General features: G+C 33.8%; 1 protein-coding gene across 1 annotated transcript in view; it reads left to right on the forward strand.

Annotated features, from left to right (window-relative positions):
* LOC139705499 (ankyrin repeat domain-containing protein 26-like) overlaps positions 1-22,574 on the forward strand; it is a 65,756-nt gene that overhangs the window by 23,784 nt on the left and 19,398 nt on the right. Inside the window, exons 10-15 of the mRNA XM_071611722.1 lie at positions 3,300-3,357; positions 3,453-3,604; positions 11,995-12,052; positions 12,145-12,296; positions 18,393-18,486; positions 20,524-20,622. Coding sequence (XP_071467823.1) covers positions 3,300-3,357; positions 3,453-3,604; positions 11,995-12,052; positions 12,145-12,296; positions 18,393-18,486; positions 20,524-20,622 — 613 coding nt within the window. The remainder of the gene's footprint in view (positions 1-3,299; positions 3,358-3,452; positions 3,605-11,994; positions 12,053-12,144; positions 12,297-18,392; positions 18,487-20,523; positions 20,623-22,574) is intronic.

Below are 22,574 nucleotides of genomic sequence, written 5' to 3' on the forward strand. Positions count from 1 at the left end.
TGTGAAATGTGTACCATTACAATTAGCAGTGATCTTCTGGTTATTTTATGTTGGAATTTTGCAAAATAAACAATGTTATGTACACTTGAAATTTTTCTTTATTTTATTTTTATAGTTTTGTACATAGTTATGGTCTGCAAGCACTTAAGGGTGGTAGCAGCTGGAAAATATGTAGTGATACAAAAACTGGATTATGTAGAGCCTTCCAGCTGCAGAGAATTAATGAGAATTGGTCAGGGATTTTTGTTTAAGTTTATTTACTGTGACCTAAGTCCTACTGATGTGACTTACATCATATTTGGATCTAAATTAATTTTTAATTAGTTTTGGTAATTATTATGGTGACTTTTGTTTGAAAGCTGCACAGCACATTGCCTGTAGTACTTGTTCTCTGAGCCACTTTATATTTTAGTATCACATAATTTTTGGTAGATATTTTTCTCCTTTTGAATCCTTGGTTCTAAATTTACACTAGATATTGTTAAGAACTGTGAAAATTTAGAAATTTTAAATCTGTTTTTCAAAATTTGTATGACAATGGTATTGCCCCCATGTTTTCTGAGTACTTCCATTAAAAGAGTATTTAAATCTCTTCATCCATCTGAAGGATATATTACAAATAATAATCATTTCTAGAAACAAAACTCTCACCATATTGTACAACATTAATTACAAGATTGTTTTTACATAGTTATGTTTTAACATATTCACTCCAAGACCTCATGTCACATTCTAAGATTCAAATTATAGAAGTTTCTGTACTTATTTATTTTATTTTGGTACCAGGGATTGAACTCAAGGGCACTCAACTACTGAGCCACATCCCCAGCCCTATTTTCTATTTTATTTAGAGGCAGGGTCTCACTGAGTTGCTTAGCACTCACCATTCCTGAGACTGGTTTTGAACTTTTGATCTTCATGTCTCAGCCTTCCGAGCTGTCATTGGAGGTTTGCTAGGGATTGCATAAACTCTGTACCACTTTATATGTATTTAGATGTTTTCTCAATATTCTCTGTCTTTTCATGAATATTAGAGGTCTCTATATTTTCTTTTGTCTTGTACAATTTCCTTTTTATAATTATGCAATTTTCTTTGAATCGTTATATAATCTCTTACCTTGGTTAATTCCTATATATAAATTTATTTCTATTGTGAATGGAGTTGTTATCATGATTTCATTCATTTTATTGTATACATATATCATTTATGTTTGTATGTTGATTTTGGTTTTGGCTACTTTGCTAAGTTTGTTTATCCCATCTTAACTTCTTCTGGGAGAGCCGTTAAGATCTTCTAAAAGAGGATCACATAATATGTAAAAAGGGATAATTTGACCTCTTACTTTTTATTTGCTTCCCTTGTCTAATTGCTCTGACTAAAATTTCAGGTGCTATTTTGTACAGGAGTAGTGAGCATGCAGAGCTTATTCTTGTTTCTGATTTTAGGAGAAATGCCATAGACTTTCACCATTCAGTATGCCATTGGCTTTGGTTTTGTCTTTGACATACATGACTGTTGTAATACTATAACAAGTTCTTGCTGTCCTTTGTTTCTTAGGACTTTTCTCATGAGGAATGGTGGAATTTTGTCAGAGGCTTTTTTTACTTCTATTGTAATTATCATGAGATTTTTGTCCTCGATTGTGTATGTGGTGCACTGCATTGATTTGCATATGTTGAACCATTTTGCATTCTTCTAATTAATTGAATTTTATGTTGTTCTATGATGATTAAATGTGTTGTTGAAATTGTCTTCAAGTATTCCATGAGGGTTTTTGCAAATATCTTCCTCAAGTATGTAATTAAATAATTTTCTTTGCTTGTTTAGTTCTTATTCAGTTTTCCTATAATTTCGCAAATATTATGTGTTTGCCAGTCTCCTTCTTTTCTCTCCCATGTAATCTTTGGGGGTGCATCATTATTAGTTGTCATTTGATGGTCTGGCAGAATTCAGCATGAATCTCTCTGAGATATGTTTTTATTCTCCTGGTTTCTGGTGTTTTTATTTTAAACTTGTCAGATGCTTTTTCTGCTTCTATTGAGATAGTCATGGGATTCTTGTCTTTTTGTGTCATGATGTGATGAATTACATTGGTTGTTTTCCCTACAGTCAGCCAGCATTGCATCCCTGGAGTGAAAACCACTTGCTTGTGGTGCACTATCTTATTCATGTGTTTTGGTATGCAATTTCCCAGTATTTTATTAAGAACATTTCCTTTTATATATATCAGACTTATTGGACTGAATTTTTTTTCCTTGATGTGTCTTTGATTTTGAAATCAGCATGATTCTAACTTCATAGAAGGAGTTTGGAAGTGTCCCTCTACTTTTTTTTCCCATAGAATAATTTGGAGAGGATTGATGTTAATTCTTCATTGAAGATCTGGTTGAAATAAGTTGAGATTCCATGTGTCCTTGGCTCTTCTTTGTGGCTGGGCTTTCGATAATATCTTTTATTTCATTGCTTGAAATTGATCTTTAAATTTTCTATGTTGTCTAGGCTCTGTTTGGGTAGGTAATCTTTATGTAGAAATTTCTCAATGTCTTTATGATTTTCTATGTGATTGGAGTATAAGTTTTCAAAATATTTTCTGATTAGCCTCTGTATTGTAATCCAATGTTGTCTGTGGTGATATTTCCGTATACATCATAATTTTTTTTAAAAATTGAATTTTCTCCTTCTTTCTCTGATTAGCATGGCTTAAGGTTTATCAATTTTATCTAATTTTTTAAAAGGAACAACTTTTTGTATCATTGTCATATTAGAAACTTTTGTTGTTTCCATTTCATTGACTTGACTCTGATTTTAATTATTTTTCATCTTGTGCTACATTTAGTGTTAATTTGCTCTTCTTTTTCTAGGGCTATGGGATGTAATCTTAGGTTATTTATTTGGAGAGTTTTTATTCTTTTAATGAATGAAATCAGTGCTCTGAGTTCTCCTCATAGAATCACCTTCATAGTGTCTCAGTGTTTTGGATATGTTGTGTGAGTATTCTCATTTATTTTATATATCCTTATATTTTATCCATGACATCCTCTGCTATCCTTCAGTCATTCAGTAGCATACTATTTAGCTTATAGTTATTAGAGAAGCTTTTATTTTTTATTATGTTGCTTTCTAATTTTATTCCATGATGATCTGACGGAATGCAAGGTAATTTTCTAATTTTTTGAATGATTTAGAGATGCTTTGTGGCCTCAGATGTGGTCTATTTTATAAAATGATCTGTGTGTTTCTGAGAAGAACCTGTTTGTAATGCTTGCTCCTTAGATTTATCATGTTTTTCCCTTCCTAGACTGACTGTGAAGGAAAAGGAGAAGTTAGTAAATATTTTTGGCAATCCAAGAATGATGGTAATCTCTTTGGTGACTTTCCATCCTTGTACTGTTTATTGACTTGAAATTACAGAGAGTTTCATGTGTATTTTACTTTTTTTTTTTCATGAAAGCAAAAAGTGACCAGGACAAGGAAGAAAATCAAGCATCATGTGACAACGATGATTCTGATAAAGGAGCAGAATGTATATTTTGGACTGCTCCTGCCAGAAGAATCAAAGTCAAGAGCTTGCATGGTACTCCTCCTTCGTCACCTGACATGAAGGTAAGGCTCCTTGTAACAAATTTTTCCCAGTACCCCTTTTTAGTATATCATCCACCATATCCTTATAATGGTGATCTGATCCTAAAAAGAAATATAAGGCCCCAAGTAGTTCACAATAGCAAATGAGTATAGCACCAAGAAAGAATTATGTGCAGGATTGAGATTTGTAGATGTTGGTAGAAGAAAAGATTGTCATGTATGCTGTTGTGGAGGGAAAGAAGTAGAAAGAAACCAAATGAATAGCTGAAAGGTGAATTTGAAGGTTAGAAGGCAGAAAAATAGGAAGTAGTCTTTAATGAAGAGCAATATTACTATGCAGATTGAATAAGAGAGTGAACACAAAGGATGTACTGCAAACAACAGAATTAGTGAAGTTAAGGATAGCAGTAACTGTAGACAAGGGTCTTCTGAAACACTTGAAATTCATTTTAACTAATAATTGAAAGACATATAAATCACACATATATGGAGTACTCAAATAGTTCCGACATGGAGAAGTGGGTGAGTGGAATTCTGGAATCAGTGAAGGTCTTTCCATGTATGACATTTAAGTGGACCCATCAAGGAAGGGAAGGGGCCAGCACCATAAAGGTCTAGGAAAGGACTGTGTTCTCTCCAGAGAGAACACTTATCTACCATTCATCTTCTCATATTCTGGAGGGATTGGGAACAGGGTGTGAGATAACATCACCACGATCATTTTATGATTGTGAAATATAAGAACACATTCAAATATATACCTACACATTTTAGATACTTAATAAATTTCATCACTTCCCTTCTTAGTAAGAATTCAAATAATTATTTTATCTTAGTACTAATGAAAATGATTAAGATAGTTATAGTTTTGGACCTGTGCACCTTTGTTATACAGAATAGAGGGTTTCACTGTGGCATATTTTCATATGTGTATAAGTTAGTGTGAAGCATATCACTCCCAAAATATAGCCTTAGCATCTCCTCCTCCTTCAGTTTTCTCTCTTCTCCCTTTTCACTAATTGTCTTCTCTCAAATTTGGTGATGAACCTTTCCACTAATGACATGTTTCTTTCTGTATCTGGCTTATTTGGTTCAATAGGGTGCTGTCCAGTTCCATCAATTTTTCTGCTACATGACACAATTCTTAGGCCTGAAAACTAGTCCATTGTGTGTACACTAACTATGTTTTTTCTGTAAATAGTGGGGCATGTTATTGCTGGGCCAATTGATATTTGTCTTTTTAGTTTTAGAAGTAACCTCCTAATTCCCATAGTGGGTGTCATAATATGCATCCTCACCAATAATGTTGACGAATTCCTATTCCCCAATCATCATCGGTGTTTATTTCTTGAATTCTTGAATACTGCCTTTCTGAATGGGGTAAGATAGACTCTGAATTGAATTTTGATTTGCATGTCCCTGATGGCTAAAGACAGTGAATAGCACTTCATATAGAAGCTGAGCAATTATACATTTTCCTTGGTGACCTCTCTGTTTATGTTGCATTGATTAAGTGGGTTGTTTGCATTTCCAGTGCTGAATTTCTTACTTGTTTATATATTTAATATACCAATCCTTTATCAAAGATTAGCCAGCAAGGATTGCCCTCTATGCTATAAACTTTCTCCTCACTATATTGGTGGGTCCTTTTAGTCTTATGAAAATTTTATTTTGATGCACTTCTGTTTGTGTCTTTGTGCCATTATTTCCTCTGCTTTAATATTTCTGTACATAAAGCCTTAGTCTGTGGTATATAATGAGATGTTTCCCTGAATTACCTAGAAGCATTAGCAGCATTTCTATTACTCAATCTATGTTTTGTATCCATTTATGTTGTCTTGTGCATGGGGAGATATAGAGGTCTATATCCATTCTTCAACATATGGATATCCATTTTAACCAATACCATGTGTTTTTCTATAAAGTGCCTTATGGTTGAACATGAGTTGAGTTCATTGTGATATAATCATACATGCATTTTGTTGGCACCATTTCAGACCCGAGTTCCTCCCTTTCCTTTCTCTCCCTCACCTTCCTCTCCTCTACTGGACACTCTTCCACTCCTTTATATTTTAATTTTTTATCAGTGCTTATTGAGATACACAAAGGTGGAGGTCACCATAATATACTTACACATGCACGTTGAGTAATTATGTCACATTCATTGCCTATTCCCTCAAGGAATCTAACCTTTCTACTTCCCCATCAATCATTTTCTACTTCACTTATCTTCCCTTAACTTCGTGATATCCATTCCACTATTGTTTTTCCTAGGTTGCTTTAGCTTTTGCCTATGAGAGAAAACTTTTCTGTGCTTGGTTTTCTCATTTGACTTATTGCATTTTGTATGACATTCCCAATTCCATCTATTTATTGGCTCATGGCTAAATCTCATTGGAAAAGACAGAGTAAAACTTTTCTATGTATATATACCACATTTATATTCCATTCAGTATGTCTTGGCTACTGTGTGTTGTTTTGCTATAGACATTGATGTATTTGTATCCCTATTGGTCTGCTGATTTTTCCACTTTGGACATATAACTGATGAGTATAAGTCTACATGGTGGTTTCAATCACAGTTTTTTGAGAAATCTCCATTCTCCCTCCCAGAGGGTTTGCACTAACTTGTGGTCCCACCAACAATGTATGAGTGTACCTTTTTCCCACATTCTCACCAACATTTATTGTCTATATTCTTGGTGTTTAACATTCTAACTGAATTCAGAGGAAAATCTCTGTGTAGTTTTGACTTGCATATCCTTGATTAGTAGATACTTAGATCATTTTTTTCTTACTTATTTGATCTTTTGTGTTTCTTCTTTTGAAAAATGTTTGTTTAGTTCTTATTAATTGACTTAATTGTATTTATGGCATTAAGTGTTTTGTATTGTTTGAATATTCTTATTAATGCCCTCTCAGATGAGTTGTAGACAGATTTTATCCTCTTCTATAGATTTTTGTCTTTACTCTCTTTATCATATCTTTTATTGCTTGGACTTTTTTTTTAAAGCTTTCTTTTCCCATGCATTTGTTGTTGGCATTTCTGTCCAGGAATCAGATGACTTCAGATTTGTGGACTTGTATCTGTGTCTTAAGTCAGTTCTGATTGTTTTAATGCCAGGGTCACTGTGTTTTCCTATATATTGCTCTGTGTTATGCTTTGAAATTGTGTACTGTAGTGCATTCTGCATTGCTCTTATGTTTCAAGTTTTCATTTTCAATTTTTTGGTCTTTTTTCAATGATATGAATTTCAGGATTTTTTTTTCAGTTCTATGAATACCATCAGAGGTTTAATAGAAATTGCATAAAATCTGTGAACCACTTTCTGAATATAGATATATTCCCAACATTAAATCTGCTTTTTTTATAATATTAGAAGTTTCTCTAATTTACAATGTCTCTTTTTTTTCTTACTGAGAATTCTTCAACTTTATTTTATGATTTTGCCATTTGCCACTTTAGATTGAATTATGCCTCTGTATGATTTTGCTTTACTATAAATGAAGATGTTATACCTATTTCAGTCTCAGTGGGGTTGTTTGTATTTGTATTGTATTATGCATGCTTGTATTTTGAAGTTGTTTTCAGAGAGTTTGCTAAAGTTCTATATCCCATCTTAACTTCTTCTGGTAGAGCCTTTAGGATCTTCCAAAAGAGGTTAACATGATCTGTACATAGGGAAAGTTGACTTCTTTTTTATTTTCTTCCCTTGTCTAATTGCTCTGACTATAATTTCAGGGGATCTGGTGAAATGTGAAATCTGGTGAACGTGCACACCTCATTTTTATTTCTGATTTTAGAGGAAATGCTGTAGATTTTTCTCCATTCAGTTTGCCCTTTACTTTGGATTTGGAATATAGAGAGTTTGTAATACTATAGGAAGTTCTTGCTGTACTCTGTTTGCTAAGACATCTCATGAAGGACTGTTGAATTTTGTCAGAGGCTTCTTCTATGTCTATTGAGGTCATCATGAGACTTTTGTCTTGTGTCTCTGTGGTTTTCTGCAATTATTGATTTGTATGTGTTGAACCATTTTGCATTCTTCTAATTAATCCAATTTTATGTTGTTTTATGATGCTTACAATGTGTTATTCGAATTATTTTCATTAATTCCATGAGGGTTTTGCAAATATCTTCCTCAAGAATATTATTAAAATTTTTTATTTTCTTGTTTTGTTCTTATGCAGTTTTCCTAAAAGAGTGATATTGCCTTCATTATATTGCCCTCCTAGAATGCATTTGCCAGTGTCCTTCATTTCTATCACATGTAATCTTTGGGGGAGTAGCTGTGTTAGTTCTCATCTGATGGTCTGGCAAAATTCAGCCATGAATCTCTCTGGTACTTGCATTTTTTGAAAGGCTTTTCATAACTGCTTCAATATAATGACATATTATTGGTCTGTTTAAATTTCCAGTTATTCTCTTGAATCAATTTTTGTAAGTCATATAGAGAGAGACATTTATCTACTACTTCCACATATTCTAAATTTCATAATGTAAATCATCCTAGCATTCTCTGGATTTATTGGCATTTAGCTTTTCAGTGTAGTCCTTCATGTTCCTCAGGATTTCAGAAAGTGTGTTGTCTTAAATTTATTCATTTATATCTTCTCTCTCTTTACTTGGTTTGGTTTGGTGCAGGCTTTATCCATCTTGTTTATCTTTTCAAAAACCAACTCTTGTTTCCATTGATCCTTTGTATTTTTTCAATCATTTTCCGTGTTATTAATTTTCATACTAATATTTATCATTCCTTTGTTTCTACTGGAATTGGAGTTGGATTGTTCTTGTTTCTCTAAGTCCTGGAGATTCCACTGTAGTTTATTTAGTTGATATCCCTCGTATTTTTTATGGTATGTAGCCACATTTATAAATTTCCATCTTAGCACTGCTTTCATTGTACCCTATAGATCTGGATTGTGTTTCTCTTTTTAATTGATTTTATGGGTCTTTTAATATTTCCCTGACCTGATTTGTGGATGAGCCATACATCGGATAAAACGGTATTGCTCATCTCTAAGAAGATGTACTGTTTCTGTGTTTTTTTGGTCTCAGTTTGAAATATTATTTTAATATCATCAGATGATATGTGAGGAATTGTTTTGTGTATATGCTACGAATAGCCTTTAAAGCCTACTCTGGAATCTGTTTATGAGAATAATGAATATTATACTCTTATTCTACTGAGTGTATATTCTGTAGACATTGTAAAGTCCTTTTGATCAAATGTACACTTGAAGTTTGTAATTTTTGTTGATTTTTTTTTGTCTGGATGACATAGCTATTTGTTAGAGTGATAAATTGAAGTGACCTACACTTATTAAACTGGTATCCATCTGTTTTTTTCACTTTGAGAAATATTTTCTGTGAAATTAGGGGCACTGATATCTTTACAGCCATTATATCTTCTTGTTGGATTATTCCTTTTACCAGTAGGTAGTAATCTCCTTGTCATGTCTGGTTCTTTGTGGTTTGAAGTCTGCTTTGGCAAATATGAGAAGAACCAGTGCTCCTTGCATTTGGCTTCCATTTGTATGAAATGGAAATACCATTTTCTATCCTTTCATTCTGAGAGTCTCTTTGAATGTGATGTTTTTTTTTCTGACAGAAACGTACAATTGTGTCTTGGTATTTTCCTTCAGTATTCCACTTAATGTCTTTTAATTGAATCGTGAAACCCATTTACATTCAGTGTAAATGGTAGACAGGTACTTATTTTTTTCATGGTACTTTGCTTTCTTTTAACATTGGATTCACTCATAATTCACAGTTGTTTACCTACTCTTGTGACATTTATTCTTTCACATGCTCTATTTTTTTAATCTTCTTTTATATGTAGGATTTCTTTGATTACCTTCAGCAGTGCTGGCTTAAATGGTCATGGATTGTTTTAGTTTACTCCCATGAAAGTGGTTTATGGGGGCTGGGGATGTGGCTCAAGCGGTAGTGCGCTCGCCTGGCATGCGTGCGGCCCGGGTTCGATCCTCAGCACCACATACAAACAAAGATGTTGTGTCCGCCGATAATTAAAAAATAAATATTAAAAAATTGTCACTCTCTCTTTAAAAAAAAAAAGAAAGTGGTTTATGGGTTTTGATTGTTTCCTGCTAATTTGCTGCATTTGTTCATGAGTTTCAGAAGTTTTCAGGTGCAGTTTCTTGGGTCTTGTAAACTTAGAATCATGTTGTTGTGAAATAGAGCATAGTGTTAGGTCTTCTTTACCTGGATGTAGGCCTCTTATTTCTCTTTTGTGGATAATAGCTCTGGTTAGAATGACAAAGGAGTATTTTGAACAGAAGTGGTAAGAGCAGGCATCACTGACATTTTCCAGTTTTTAGAAGGAATGCTTTCAGTTTGTCTCTATATAGAATGAGGTTGGCCTTAGTTTTAGTATAAATATATTTCACAATGTTGAGGTATGTTTTTACTCTTCCTGGTTTCTTGTGTTTTAACTTCTATTTTTTAAATGCTTTTTCTGCTTCTTTTGAGATAGTCATGGTATTCTTGTCTTTTTGTGGCATGATGTGGTAAATGATAAGGGTTGTTTTCCCTATGTTCAGCCAACATTGCATCCCTAGAGTGCAACCCACTTGCTTGTAGTGGACTATCTTTTTCATGTGTTTTACTATGCAATTTACCAGTATTTTTAAGAACATTTCCTTTTTTATATATTTTCTATTTAATTGATTTTATTTCTTTAAATACACAACAGCAATATACATTACTATTCTTATTGCACATATAGAGCACAATTTTTCATATCTTTGTATATAAGGTATGTTCATGCGAATTCCTGTCATTATACATGTACTTTGGTTTTTTGTATTATAAGTCTTATTATTCATGTATACCATAATTTTTCATATCTCTGTATATAAAGTAGGTTGACACCCAATTTGTGCCTTCATTCATGTACTTTGAATAATAATGTCCATCACAATCCATCATCCTTACTAATCCCCTGCCTTCTCCCTTTCTCTCCCACCTCTCTTTCCTATCTAGAATGCATCTATTCCACCCAAGGTCCCTCTACCTACCCCACTATGAGTCAGCCTCCTTATAGCAGAGAAAACATTCAGCATTTGTTTTTGGGGGGGATTAGCTAACTTAGTTAACATTACCTTGTCTAATGCCATCCATTTACCTGTAAATGCCATGATTTTATTCTTTTATTGCTGAGTAATATTCCATTATGTATGCCACATTTTTTTTTTATCCATTCATCCACTGAAGGGCATCAAGGTTGGATCCACAGTTTAGCTATGGTGTATTGTGCTGCTATAAACATTGATGTGGCTGTGTCCCTGCAGTATGTGTTTAAAACAAAACAAAACAATTTTTTAATGTACATTAGGATTATTGGCCTGAAGTTTTGTTTCCGTGATGTGTCTTTGTCTGATTTTGGAATCAGCGTGATTCCAGCTTCATAGAGGAGTTTGGATGTGTCACCTCCATTTTTTTTCTTCATAGAATACTTTGAAGAGGACTGATGTTAATTCTTCATTGAAGGTCTGATTGAAATCCATTGAGATCCCATTGTGTGCTTTTGCTTTTCATTGTGGCTGGGCTTTGAATAATATCTTCTATTTCATAGTTTGAAATTGATCTTTTTAATTTTCTATGTTGTCAAGGCTCAGTATGGGTAGGTAATCTTTATGTAGAAATTTCTCAATGTCTATGTTTTTCTATGTGATTGGAGTATAATTTTGCAAATATTTTCTGATTAGCCCCTTTATTCCAATCTAAAGTTGTCTGTTTGATATTTACTTATACATCATAAATTTTAGACAATTGTATTTTTTCTTCTTTCTCTAATAAGAATGTCTTAAGGTTTATCAATTTTATCTTATTTTTTAAAGACCTACTTTTTGAATCATTTTGTTTTAGAAACTGTTTTATTGTTTCCATTTCATTGATCTTGCCTCTGATTTTAATTCTTTCCCATCTTGTGCTGCATTTAATGTTGATTTATTCTTCTTTTTCTATTACTTAGGTAATTTATTTGGGGAGTTTCTATTCTATGAATGAGATCAGTGTTCTGAGCTCTCCTCATTGAACACCTTCATAATGCCTCTGAGTTTTGGATATGTTGTGTCTCTATTCTCATTTACTTTTAAGTATTATATTTTGTCCATGATGTCTTCTGCTATCCTTTGGTCAATCAGTAGCATGCATTTAGTTTATATTTGTTAGAGAAGCTTTTATTTTTTTTATTATATTGTTGCTTTCTAATTTCATTCTCTGATGATCTGATGGGATGCACGGTAAGTTTCCAATTATTTGGATGGACTGAGCGATGCTTTGTGGCCTCAGATGTGGTGTATTTTATAAAATGATCTGTGTGTTGCTGAGAAGAACCTTTATGTAATGCTTGCTCATTACACTTATCATGTTTTTTTCTTCCTAGACTGTCTGTGAAGAAAAACGAGAAGTTCATAAATATTTTTGGCAATCCAAGAATGATGGTAATCTCTTTGAAGACTTTCCATTCTTGTGCTGTTTATTCACTTGAAATTACAGAGAGTTTCACATGTATTTTAATTTTTTTTCATGAAAGCAAAATGTGATCAGGAGAAGCATGAAAATCAAGCCTCATGTGACAACAGTGATTCTGATAGAGTAGGGGAACATATATTTTGGACTGCTCCTGCCAGAAGAATCAAAGTCAAAAGCTTGCATGGTACTCCTCCTTCATCACCTGAAACGAAGGTAAGGCTCCTTGTAACAAATTTTTCCTACCCCCTTTTTGAACATATCATCTTCAATATCCTCAGAATGGTGACACTGTTCCTACAAAAAATATAAGGCCACTAGTAGTTCACAAGAGCAAATGAGTATAGCACCAAGAAAGAATTATGTGCAGGACTGAGATTTGTAGATGTTGGTAGAAGAAAAGATTGTCATGTATGCTGTTGAGGAAGGAAAGAAGTAGAAAGAAAACCAAATGAATAGCTGAAAGCTAGGGGAATCTTAAGGTTAGAAGGCAAAAAATTAGGAAGTAGTCTGTAAAGAAGAACAATGTAACTGTGTAGATTGAATAAGAGAGTGAAAACAAAGGGTATAGTGCAAACAACAAAATTAGAGAAGTCAAGATTAGCAGGAACTGTAGACAAGAGTCTATTGAAACACTTGAAATTCATTTCAACTAAGAAGTGAAAGAAATATAATTTGTCTTTCTAGTTTTAGGAGTAACCACCCTCCTGATTTCCATAGTGTCTGTAATAATATTCATCCTCATAGATGAATTCTAGATAGGGCAGAGGAGTGGGAGGGAAAAGGAGAGGGCAGGGCATTAGCAAGGTTGGTGGAATGTGATAGACATCATTATCCAAAGTACAAGTATGAAGGCATGAATTGGTGTCAACCTACTTTATATACAACTAGAGATATGAAAAATTGTGCTGTATATGTGTAATAAGAATTGTGATGCATTCTGCTGTCATTTATTTTAAAAATCAACAAAAATAATATTCATCCTCAACAATAATGTTGAAGAATTCCTATTCCCCATATCATCATTGGTGGAGTTTATTTCTTGTATTCTTGAATATTGCCTCTCTGAATGGGGTAAGATAGACTCTGAATGGAATTTTGATTTGCATGTCCCTGAAGGATAAAGACAGTGAATAGCACTTCATATAAATGCTGAGCAATTATACATTTTCCTTTGTGACCTCTCTGTTCATGTGCCATTGATTAAATAGGTTGTTTGTATTTCCAGTGCTGAATTTCAGTCTTATTTTATACTTATTATACCAGTCCTTTGTCAAAGATTAACCAGCAAGGATTGTTCTCCATGCAATAAACTTTCTCCTTACTCTGTTAATAGTTTCCTTTGCTCTTCTGAAGATTTTATTTGAGTGCACTTCTGTTTGTGTCTTTTTGCTATTATTTCCTCTGCTATAATATTCCTGTTCATAAAGCCTTAGTCTAGTTATATGACGAGACGTTTGCCTGGATTATCTAGAAGCATTAGCAGCACATCTACTCTGAATCTATATTTTGTATCTGCTTTGTGTTGTCTTGTGCATGGGGAGATATAGAGATCTATATCATTCTTCAACATATGGATATCCAGTTTAACCAATACCATGTGTTTTTCTATAAACTCAACTTATGGTTGAACATGAGTTGAGTTCATTGTGATATAATCATACATGCATTTTGTTGGTACCATTTTAGACCTGGGTTCCTCCCTCTCCTTTTACTCCTCCCTCACCTTCCTCTCCTCTAGTAGATACCTTTACACTCCTTTAATTTTTAATTTTTAATCAGTGCTTATTGAGATACATAAAAGTGGAGCTCACCATGATATACTTACACATGGACGTCAAGTAATTATGTCACATTCATTGCACATTCCCTCTAGGAATCTAATCTTTCTCCTTCCACATCAGTCATTTTCTACTTCACTAATCTTCCCTTAACTTCATGATATCCATTCTACCATTGTTCCTCTTCGGTTGCTTTAGCTTTGCGTATGAAAGAAAACTTTTCTGTGCTTGATTTTCTCATTTCACTTATTGAATTTTGTACGACATTCTCCAATTTCATCTATTTATTGGCTCATAGAGAAATCTCATTCAAAAAGACAGAGTAAAACTTTTCTATGTATATATACCACATTTATATTCCGTTCAGTACGTCTTGGCTACTGTGTGTTGTTTTGCTATAGACTTTGATGTATTTGTATCCCCATTGGTCTGCTGATTTTACCACTTTGGACAAACACAGAGGAGTATATCTCCACATGGTGGTTTCATTCCCAGTTTTTTGAGAAATCTCCATTCTCCCTCCCAGAGTGTTTGCACTAACTTGTCGTCCCACCAACAATGTGTGAGTGTACCTTTTCTCCAAATTCTCTTCGACCTTTATTGTCTGTATTCTTGATGTTTAACATTCTAACTTAATTCAGAGGAAAATCTCTGTGTAGATTTGACTTGCATTTCCTTGATTACTAGATATGTTGATCATTTTTTTCTTACATATTTGATCATTTATGTTTCTTCTCTTGAAATGTTTGCTTAGTTCTTATTCATTGACTTAATTGTGTTCATTATATTAAATGTTTTGTATTCTTTATATATTCTTATTTATTCCCTCTCAGGGGAGTTGTAGATAAGATTTCTCCTCTTCTGTACATTCACTCTTCATTCTCTTTATCATTTCCTTTGTTGCCAGGTACTTTTTCAAGAAACTTTCTTTTTCCAGAAACTTTCTTTTTCCATGCATTTGTTCTTGAGATTTCTGTCTAGGAATCAGATGACTGCAAATTTGTGGATCTGTCTTTGTGTTTTCAGTCAGTTCTGGTTTGTTTTAATGCCAAGGTCATGCTGTTTTCCTTACCATTGCTCTGTGTTATACTTTGAAATTGTGTATTATATTGCATTCTGCATTGCTCTTATGTTTCAAGTTTTCATTTTCAATTTTTGGTCTTTTTTTCAACCATATGAATTTCAGAATTTTTTTTTCAGTTCCATGAATATCATTGGAGTTTTGGTAGAAATTGCATAAAATCTGTGAATCACTTTCTGAATATAGATATGTTCGCATCATTGTCTGCCTTTTCTTGAATATTAGATGTTATCTATTTTCTGATGACTTCCTTTTCTTCTTCTTTTTGCTCTTGAGACTTCTTTAATTTCATTTTATCATTCTGCCATTGCCTCTTTGAATTGGATTACTCCTAAGTATGATTTTGCTTCTACTATAAATGGAGATGTTATCCTAATTTCAGTTTCAGTGAGGTTTTTTTTTATTGTATGGATGTATTCTTCATATTTGTATTTTGAAGTTGTTTTTATTCCTAAAACTGCTAAAATTCTATATCCCATCTTAACTTCTTCTGGTAGAGCCTTGAGAATGTTCTCAAAGTGGATCACATGATGTGTACATAATAATTTGACTTCTTAACTTTTTGTTTACTTTTCCTGTCTAATTGACTTCTTACTTTTTATTCACTTCCTCTTTCTAATTGCTCTGAATACAATTTCATGGTATGCCTTTAAATGTGAGATCTGGTGTACAAGCACACCTCATTCTTAGTTCTGAATCTAGAGAAAATGCCATAGATTTTCCACCATTCATTATGCCCTTTACTTTGGATTTGGAATACACAGCCTTTATAATACTATAGCAAGTTTCTGATGTCCTCTGTTTTAAAAACTTCTCATTAAAGACTGTTGAATTTTGTCAGAGGCTCCTTCTGTCCTGTATCTCTGAGGTATCCTGCATTTCTTAATTTCCATTGTTAATCCATTCATGAATTTTATTGTATATAATTATGTAAATATGTTGTTGAAATTGTTTCACAGAATTTCAAGAAGGTTTTGCAAATATCTTCAAAATGAATAATATTAAATCTATTTCTTTCCCTTTTGTTTTATTATCCAAGTTTCCTGTAAGTGTGATATTACCTCATTGAATGCGTTTGCCAGTTTCTTCCTTTTTATATCCCTTGTTATCTTTGGGGGAGAATCAGTGTTGGTTCTTATTGGAAGGTCTGAAAAATTCAGCCATGAATCTCTGTGGTCCTGAGCTTTTGTTTTTGGAAGGCTGATTATTACTGTTTCAGTATAATTGCATGCTGCTTGTCTGTTTAGATTTTCAGTATCCTTTTGATTCTATTTTTATACGTCATACATTTCTAGAACTCTATCCAATTCTTCTACATTTTCTACTTTCTATAATGTAAATTATCCAAATAGTGCTCTGGATTTCCCATTTATTAGCATTTAACTTTTCAATATACTCCTTAATTGTCTTTGAATTTCAGAAATTTGTTTGTTTTAAGATCCAAATTTTTGCCTGTAAATTTATTCATTTGTATTTTCTTTCTCTTTACTTGAGTTAGTTTGGTTCAGGGTTTATCATTTTTGTCTTTGCAAAGAACCAACTCTTTGTTTCATTGATCAATTGTATTGTTCAATTATTTTCTGTTTTATTAATTTTGGCAATAATACACTTCATTCCTTTCACTTTTCTTCTCTTCTCTCCTTTTTCTCCTTTTTCTTCTTCTTCTTCTTCTTCTTCTTCTTCTTCTTCTTCTTCTTCTTCTTCTTCTTCTTCTTCTTCTTCTCCTCCTCCTCCTCCTCCTCCTCCTCCTCCTCGTAGTCCTCCTCCTCCTCCTCTTCCTCCTCCTCCTCCTCCTCCTCCTCCTCCTCCTCCTCCTCCTCCTCCTCCTCCTTCTCCTCTTCTTTTTCTTCTTCTTCTTCTCCTTCTCCTTCTCTCTCTCTCTCTCTCTCCCTCCCACCCTCCCTCCCTCCATTTCTTTGTTCTAGATTTGGTGTTGGATTGTTCTTTATTTCCCTAAGAACTCCCAAATCATCTATAGGCTATTTAATTGAGATCCTTCTGATTTTTTTAAGGTTTGCAGCCAAATTTATAAATTTCCATCTTAGAACTGCTTTCATTGTTTCCCACAGATTCTGGGATCCTTTTCAATTGATTTTAAGGGTCTTTTCATACTTTCTCTGATTTCTTTGATGAGCTATGCATCCTGCAAAAGAATATTGCTCATTCTCTCAGTGATGTTACTATTTCTGTAATTTTTCTTGGTGTAGATTTGAAATGTTACTTTATTATGATCAGATAATATGCAAGAATTATTTCTATTGCTTTGTGTGTTTGCTAAGAATAGCCTATAAGAACATTCTAAGAATGGGTTTACTACTGTTCTCTGAGGAAATATTCCATAGATATATGTAAAGTTTTCTTGATCAAAAGGGCAGTTGATCTCTATAGTAACTGTTGATTTTTTGGTCTGGATGACATAGCTTTTGGTGAGTGTGGTGTATTGAAGTAACCCACATTTATTTTACTTGGGCCCATCTGTTCTTTTTCTTTGAGTAGTTCTTGTTTCATGAAAACTTAGGCAATGATGTTCAGGGCATATCGCCTTTATGTTCTTTATTTATTTTTATGTGGTGCTGAGGATCAAACCCAGTGCCTCACCTATGGTAGGTAAATGCTCCACCATTGCACTACATACAGCCCCAGCCCTGATGTTCTTTCTTAAATGAAAAAATTGTACCCACTGTACCTAAAAGATAAGTACTATTATCTAAGTAAACAAAAATTCTTCTCAGTAGTTTATCAGTCTATTGGACTACTTTCTGTTTTAAAAAAAAATGTTTTTTTTAACTCTTGATGAACCTTTATTTTATTTATTTTTCTGTGGTGCTGACAATGGAATCCAGTGCCTCACACATGCTAGGCAAGCACTCCATCACTAAGCCATGACCTCAGCCCTCAACTACTTTCATTTCAATAAAAATTTTGCAAAAAATATTTAAATTTTCCTAAGCCTTTTTTAACCTAAGTGAAGCAGCTGTGACATATTTTAATTTTAGTCCCACATGACATCCTCTGAAGTCTTGTCAGTTATCTTATTTTAGCACTAAAATAGTCTGTCATTGTAGTATTCTGAATGTTGAATGCTTATATAAAAAGTGTATAAAATTATGGTAAACTATGTAGTTTTTAAAAGTTATTGGCAGGGAATGTAAAGTAGTTAGGCATACTGAAGTTGGTTCTTTGTTGAAACATGACACTGGTTTCTATTTTCTCTGAATATGTTTTCTGTGTTTCCTTCCATGCTCAGTGTTCAGAGCCAGTAGCCATATGAAGACAAAAGTTAGGCTTCATCTTGAGTGCTTATATGAAGTTCCTTTCTTGAAAAGATTTGGTTTTCAATAAATAGTTGTTTTTAATTTTCATTGATTTCCAAAATGGTAATTTAGATGTCTTCTTAGCATGTGAATAGGAAATCTTTATGCAACTCACTATTGACATTCATTCCACCAGAAAATTTGTGAGAGTCCTTCACTGAGCTGTGTTGGACATCTATCTGGGCCTTCAGATCAAAGAGAAAAGCGTACAGTAAGTGGTCATATAAAAGGTAAGAACTATATAGTATAACAATTTAGTTCCAAGTTCTTTGAACTAAATGTTTGCTTAAGACATGAGCACTGACATGTTTTCATAACTGACAAAAAGTGACTATTAAATAGTAAGGAAGAAGTGAAATGATACTAAGTGGTATAACTTATTACTTTTCAACTACAGGTTAAATTGGGAATGTCACTAAAGGAAATTAATTATTAGTTCCTTTTCCAGACATGCTAATCCCAGAGGAAAGTTGGGAAATAAGAAAAAGAAAGAAGAGGAAATGGAGACTAAGAAAGGCAAAAGATACAAGGAATAAATGAAGGAAAAATGAGCAGGCTGATACAATTGAATTCATTACTACTTTAGAAAGAGCATGAACAGCATATTAAATGTGGGAAGAATTTGTGAGCTTCCAGAACCAAAACTTGTCTGAGAAGCAGAATAAAATTTTCCCATTCCTCCCATCTCCCTCACTGTTGGAAAAGCATTAGGGATTGAAATACCTGAACACACAAAGCTGTTTAATTTACCACATATAACAGCTATTTGCATCTATAGTTAGGTGTCATTTTAAAGTGTTGCTATTTCCTAGGACAGGATCATATAGTCCAGTACTAGAGAATGGAGAAGAAATTGTAAGATTATTTATGGAAAGACAAGAAAACCACAACCTGATAAAATGCTCATTAGACAGTTTGTGACTTCTTATACAGTTTCAACTTGGGGGATGTGATAGGGAGGAACATGAGGCTAGATTCCAAAAAAAGAGAAGTTAGAGGAAGTGAAGGCAGATTCAGTAAAGACCAGAGCTTCTCAACCTTTAATGAATCATCTGTGGGGGGGGGGGGGACCATGTTAAAATTGCACATTGTGAATAATTAGGATGGTGGTTCTACATTTTGAATACATTCTAAGGTGATTGCAGTAGTTCTGGTTTCCAGATCTCATTCTAATTAGCCCCAGTGTACCTTTAAAGAAATCTGGAAGAAGGGCCTTGGAATAATAGTTCAAGATACAGTAAGATCAAGGCAGAAGAAAAGCTTGCTTTTATATCTATGCATGTTCCTTGTCAAGAGGAACGGGGAAAAAGATACAGTAGTAGAAGTTATAAGCCTCAGATGCTATTGCTGAATGAACAGGGAGAAAGAAAGTAATGGGAATAATCCGTACAAAGAATGTAAAATGGAAAGTATCAAAACAACCAGTCTAGAGATTATTTTTTAAAAGCAGAATGGCATCAGAAATAAGGAAGGAAAGAAAAAAATGTAAGCTAGTTAACTTGGAACTTAATGATGAGGAAATTTGATAAAATTTAATTCATATGGCTTCAGTATATTCCTTCCCTTTCAAACCAAATATTATGTTATGGCTGCTACAGAGATTATTGGAAGCAGGAGGAATTGTTGGGATTGGAGTAATAGGGACATATATTTCATTGATATTAGCTACTCATATAAGTCTTTTGTTGTCATAAGAGCATTGACTGTTTTTGAAATGATAGCTAATTGTTCCCCTAGTATTTTTTACCTCCTTTCTTATTGGGGCTTGGGATGGCACCCCTGCCATTGGTCTTGATAGGAATGAACACTGTTACTGAGCTACATCCCATCCTTGGTAATAAAACCTACTTTTATCTTATAACTTTTAGTTGTGTTTGACAAAATATACCTTTATTTATTTATTTACTTACTTACTTATTTACTTACTTATTATTAGGTGCTAAGGATCAAATTCAGTGCCTCACATGCGCTAGGCAACTACTCTACCACTGAGCTACAGCCCCAGCCCTATAACCTAATTTTTAATGAGATAGTCATTTTACTAAAATCTTTTAAAGACTAAGAAGATGCACCACACCAGAGTAACGCTGGAAACAAAATACATTAGAGAGCTTATTCCTTGAATACCAAAATTATTACTTTGAATATCAATCATGCTGATTTTGAAATATAAAGTGTATTTATATCTAATTTTATGACTCTATTTACTGTTTTCTTTTTGATTATCATATTCTAAAATTGTAAGATTACTATATGTAATTTCTTAGGTGAATTTCATACATCTTCTTACATGAGTGCATCAAGTGACTTGAACATGGTGAAACCAGAGTATATAAGAAATGTAAATGCATCAGGATCCTGCAAGGGTATGTAAAATCAAGAATATTTTTTAGTGAACAGTTTTTCTCAAAGCAAATAGCTAAACGGATCAATTGAGCAAACTTTCTTTAATAAGTGTATATTCATTCCATCAGGCTTTTAGCATACTTTGTACTTCATAAATTGCAGGACAGTTTGAGGAATATGTTCCATACCTGTAATATAAATGTATAAAAGTAAACAAATGCAAAGTGAAAACAAGCAACTTAATCCATGTTATTCGTTTCACATGTCATTTGGTAGCTTTTTATAGACTGAGCAGAGTCTCATTTACCAGGGAATCAGATTTATACATGAATTCATTCAATTAAAATGCATTTTACAAAGGACAAACAAAATATTTTTATAAGAATTCCTTCATTTCAGGCATGCATCATCTGAATTTTGCACTATTCCCTCAGGCTTGTTCATCTTCTTTCATTTATCCAAATGCCCCTGACATTCGCTGTATGCATAGCATTTAGAGAAATGTGTTTATGTAATCTTCTTTCCCTTGCAGTTATGCCCTTGCACCATTCCTTAAACAACATTAATGGGCAAGTGTCAGAAAGGTACCACTAATGCTGTTGTAATATGACTTTTGCCTAACTCTGTCTTTAGCCCTTTCTCCTATCTACCCTTTCCCCTGGTGTTACTCTTCACCAGTAACCTGTATTTTTAAACAAGCACACAACCTGTTTAATACTTGAATGCCTCTCCTGCTATTGCCTGTCATGCTCTCACACTTTCTTGCATTCTGGCTGGCTACCCTCACCCTGTAAGTCTCAGCTCAGGTATTATCTCTAGAAAAGCCACCTTTTAGTCACCCTAGCATTTACAAGGAATTCAATAAGCAATTCAATAAAGAAATAAAGACTGTTTATTCATACCAGGTGACACAAAAGATTGTCCCCACAAGTCTAGGTTCAAATAGGATTGACATGTAAAGAAATAATTTTTTTCTTCAGGTGGTAAAGGTATAGTAGAAAAATCAATAAAGAAAAACCATCAACAAGTGCTGGCGAGGATGTGGGGAAAAGGGTACTCTTGTACATTGCTGGTGGGACTGCAAATTGGTGCGGCAATTTCCCTGGGAAAGCTGGGAATGGAACCACCATTTTACCCAGCTATTGCCCTTCTCGGACTATTCCCTGAAGACCTTAAAAGAGCATACTACAGGGATACTGCCACATCGATGTTCATAGCAGCACAATTCACAATAGCTAGACTGTGGAACCAACCCAGATGACCTTCAATAGATGAATGGATAAAAAAAATGTGGCATTTATACACAATAGAGTACTATGCAGCACTAAAAAATGACAAAATCATGGAATTTGCAGGGAAATGGAAGGAACTAGAGCAGATTATTCTAAGTGAATCTAGCCAATCCCTAAAAAACAAATGCCAAATGTCTTCTTTGATATAATGAGAGCAACTAAGAACAGAGCAGGGAGGAAGAGCAGGAGGAAAAGATTAACATTAAACAGAGACAGGAGGTGGGAGGGAAAGGGAGAGAAAAGGTAAATTGCATGGAAATGGAAGGAGACCCTCATTGTTATACAAAATTACATATAAGAGGTTGTGAGGGGAATGGGAAAAAAAACAAGGAGAGAAATGAATTACAGTAGATGGGGTAGAGAGAGAAGATGGGAGGGGAGGGGAGGGGGGATAGTGGAGGATAGGAAAGGTAGCAGAATACAACAGTTACTAATAGGGCATTATGTAAAAATGTGGATGTGTAACTGAAGTGATTCTGCAATCTGTATTTGGGGTAAAAATGGGAGTTCATAACCCACTTGAATCTAATGTATGAAATATGATATGTCAAGAGCTTTGTAATGTTTTGAACAACCAATTAAAAAAAAAAAGAAAAAAACCTAAACTAAAGAATATAGAAGCATCATGCTTTGGTCATTTTTTTGGACTTCACTCTCTTGTGAAGATCCCCTTTTATATG

Source organism: Marmota flaviventris, chromosome 4, assembly GCF_047511675.1.
Source record: "Marmota flaviventris isolate mMarFla1 chromosome 4, mMarFla1.hap1, whole genome shotgun sequence".
NCBI classification, from domain to species: domain Eukaryota; kingdom Metazoa; phylum Chordata; class Mammalia; order Rodentia; family Sciuridae; genus Marmota; species Marmota flaviventris.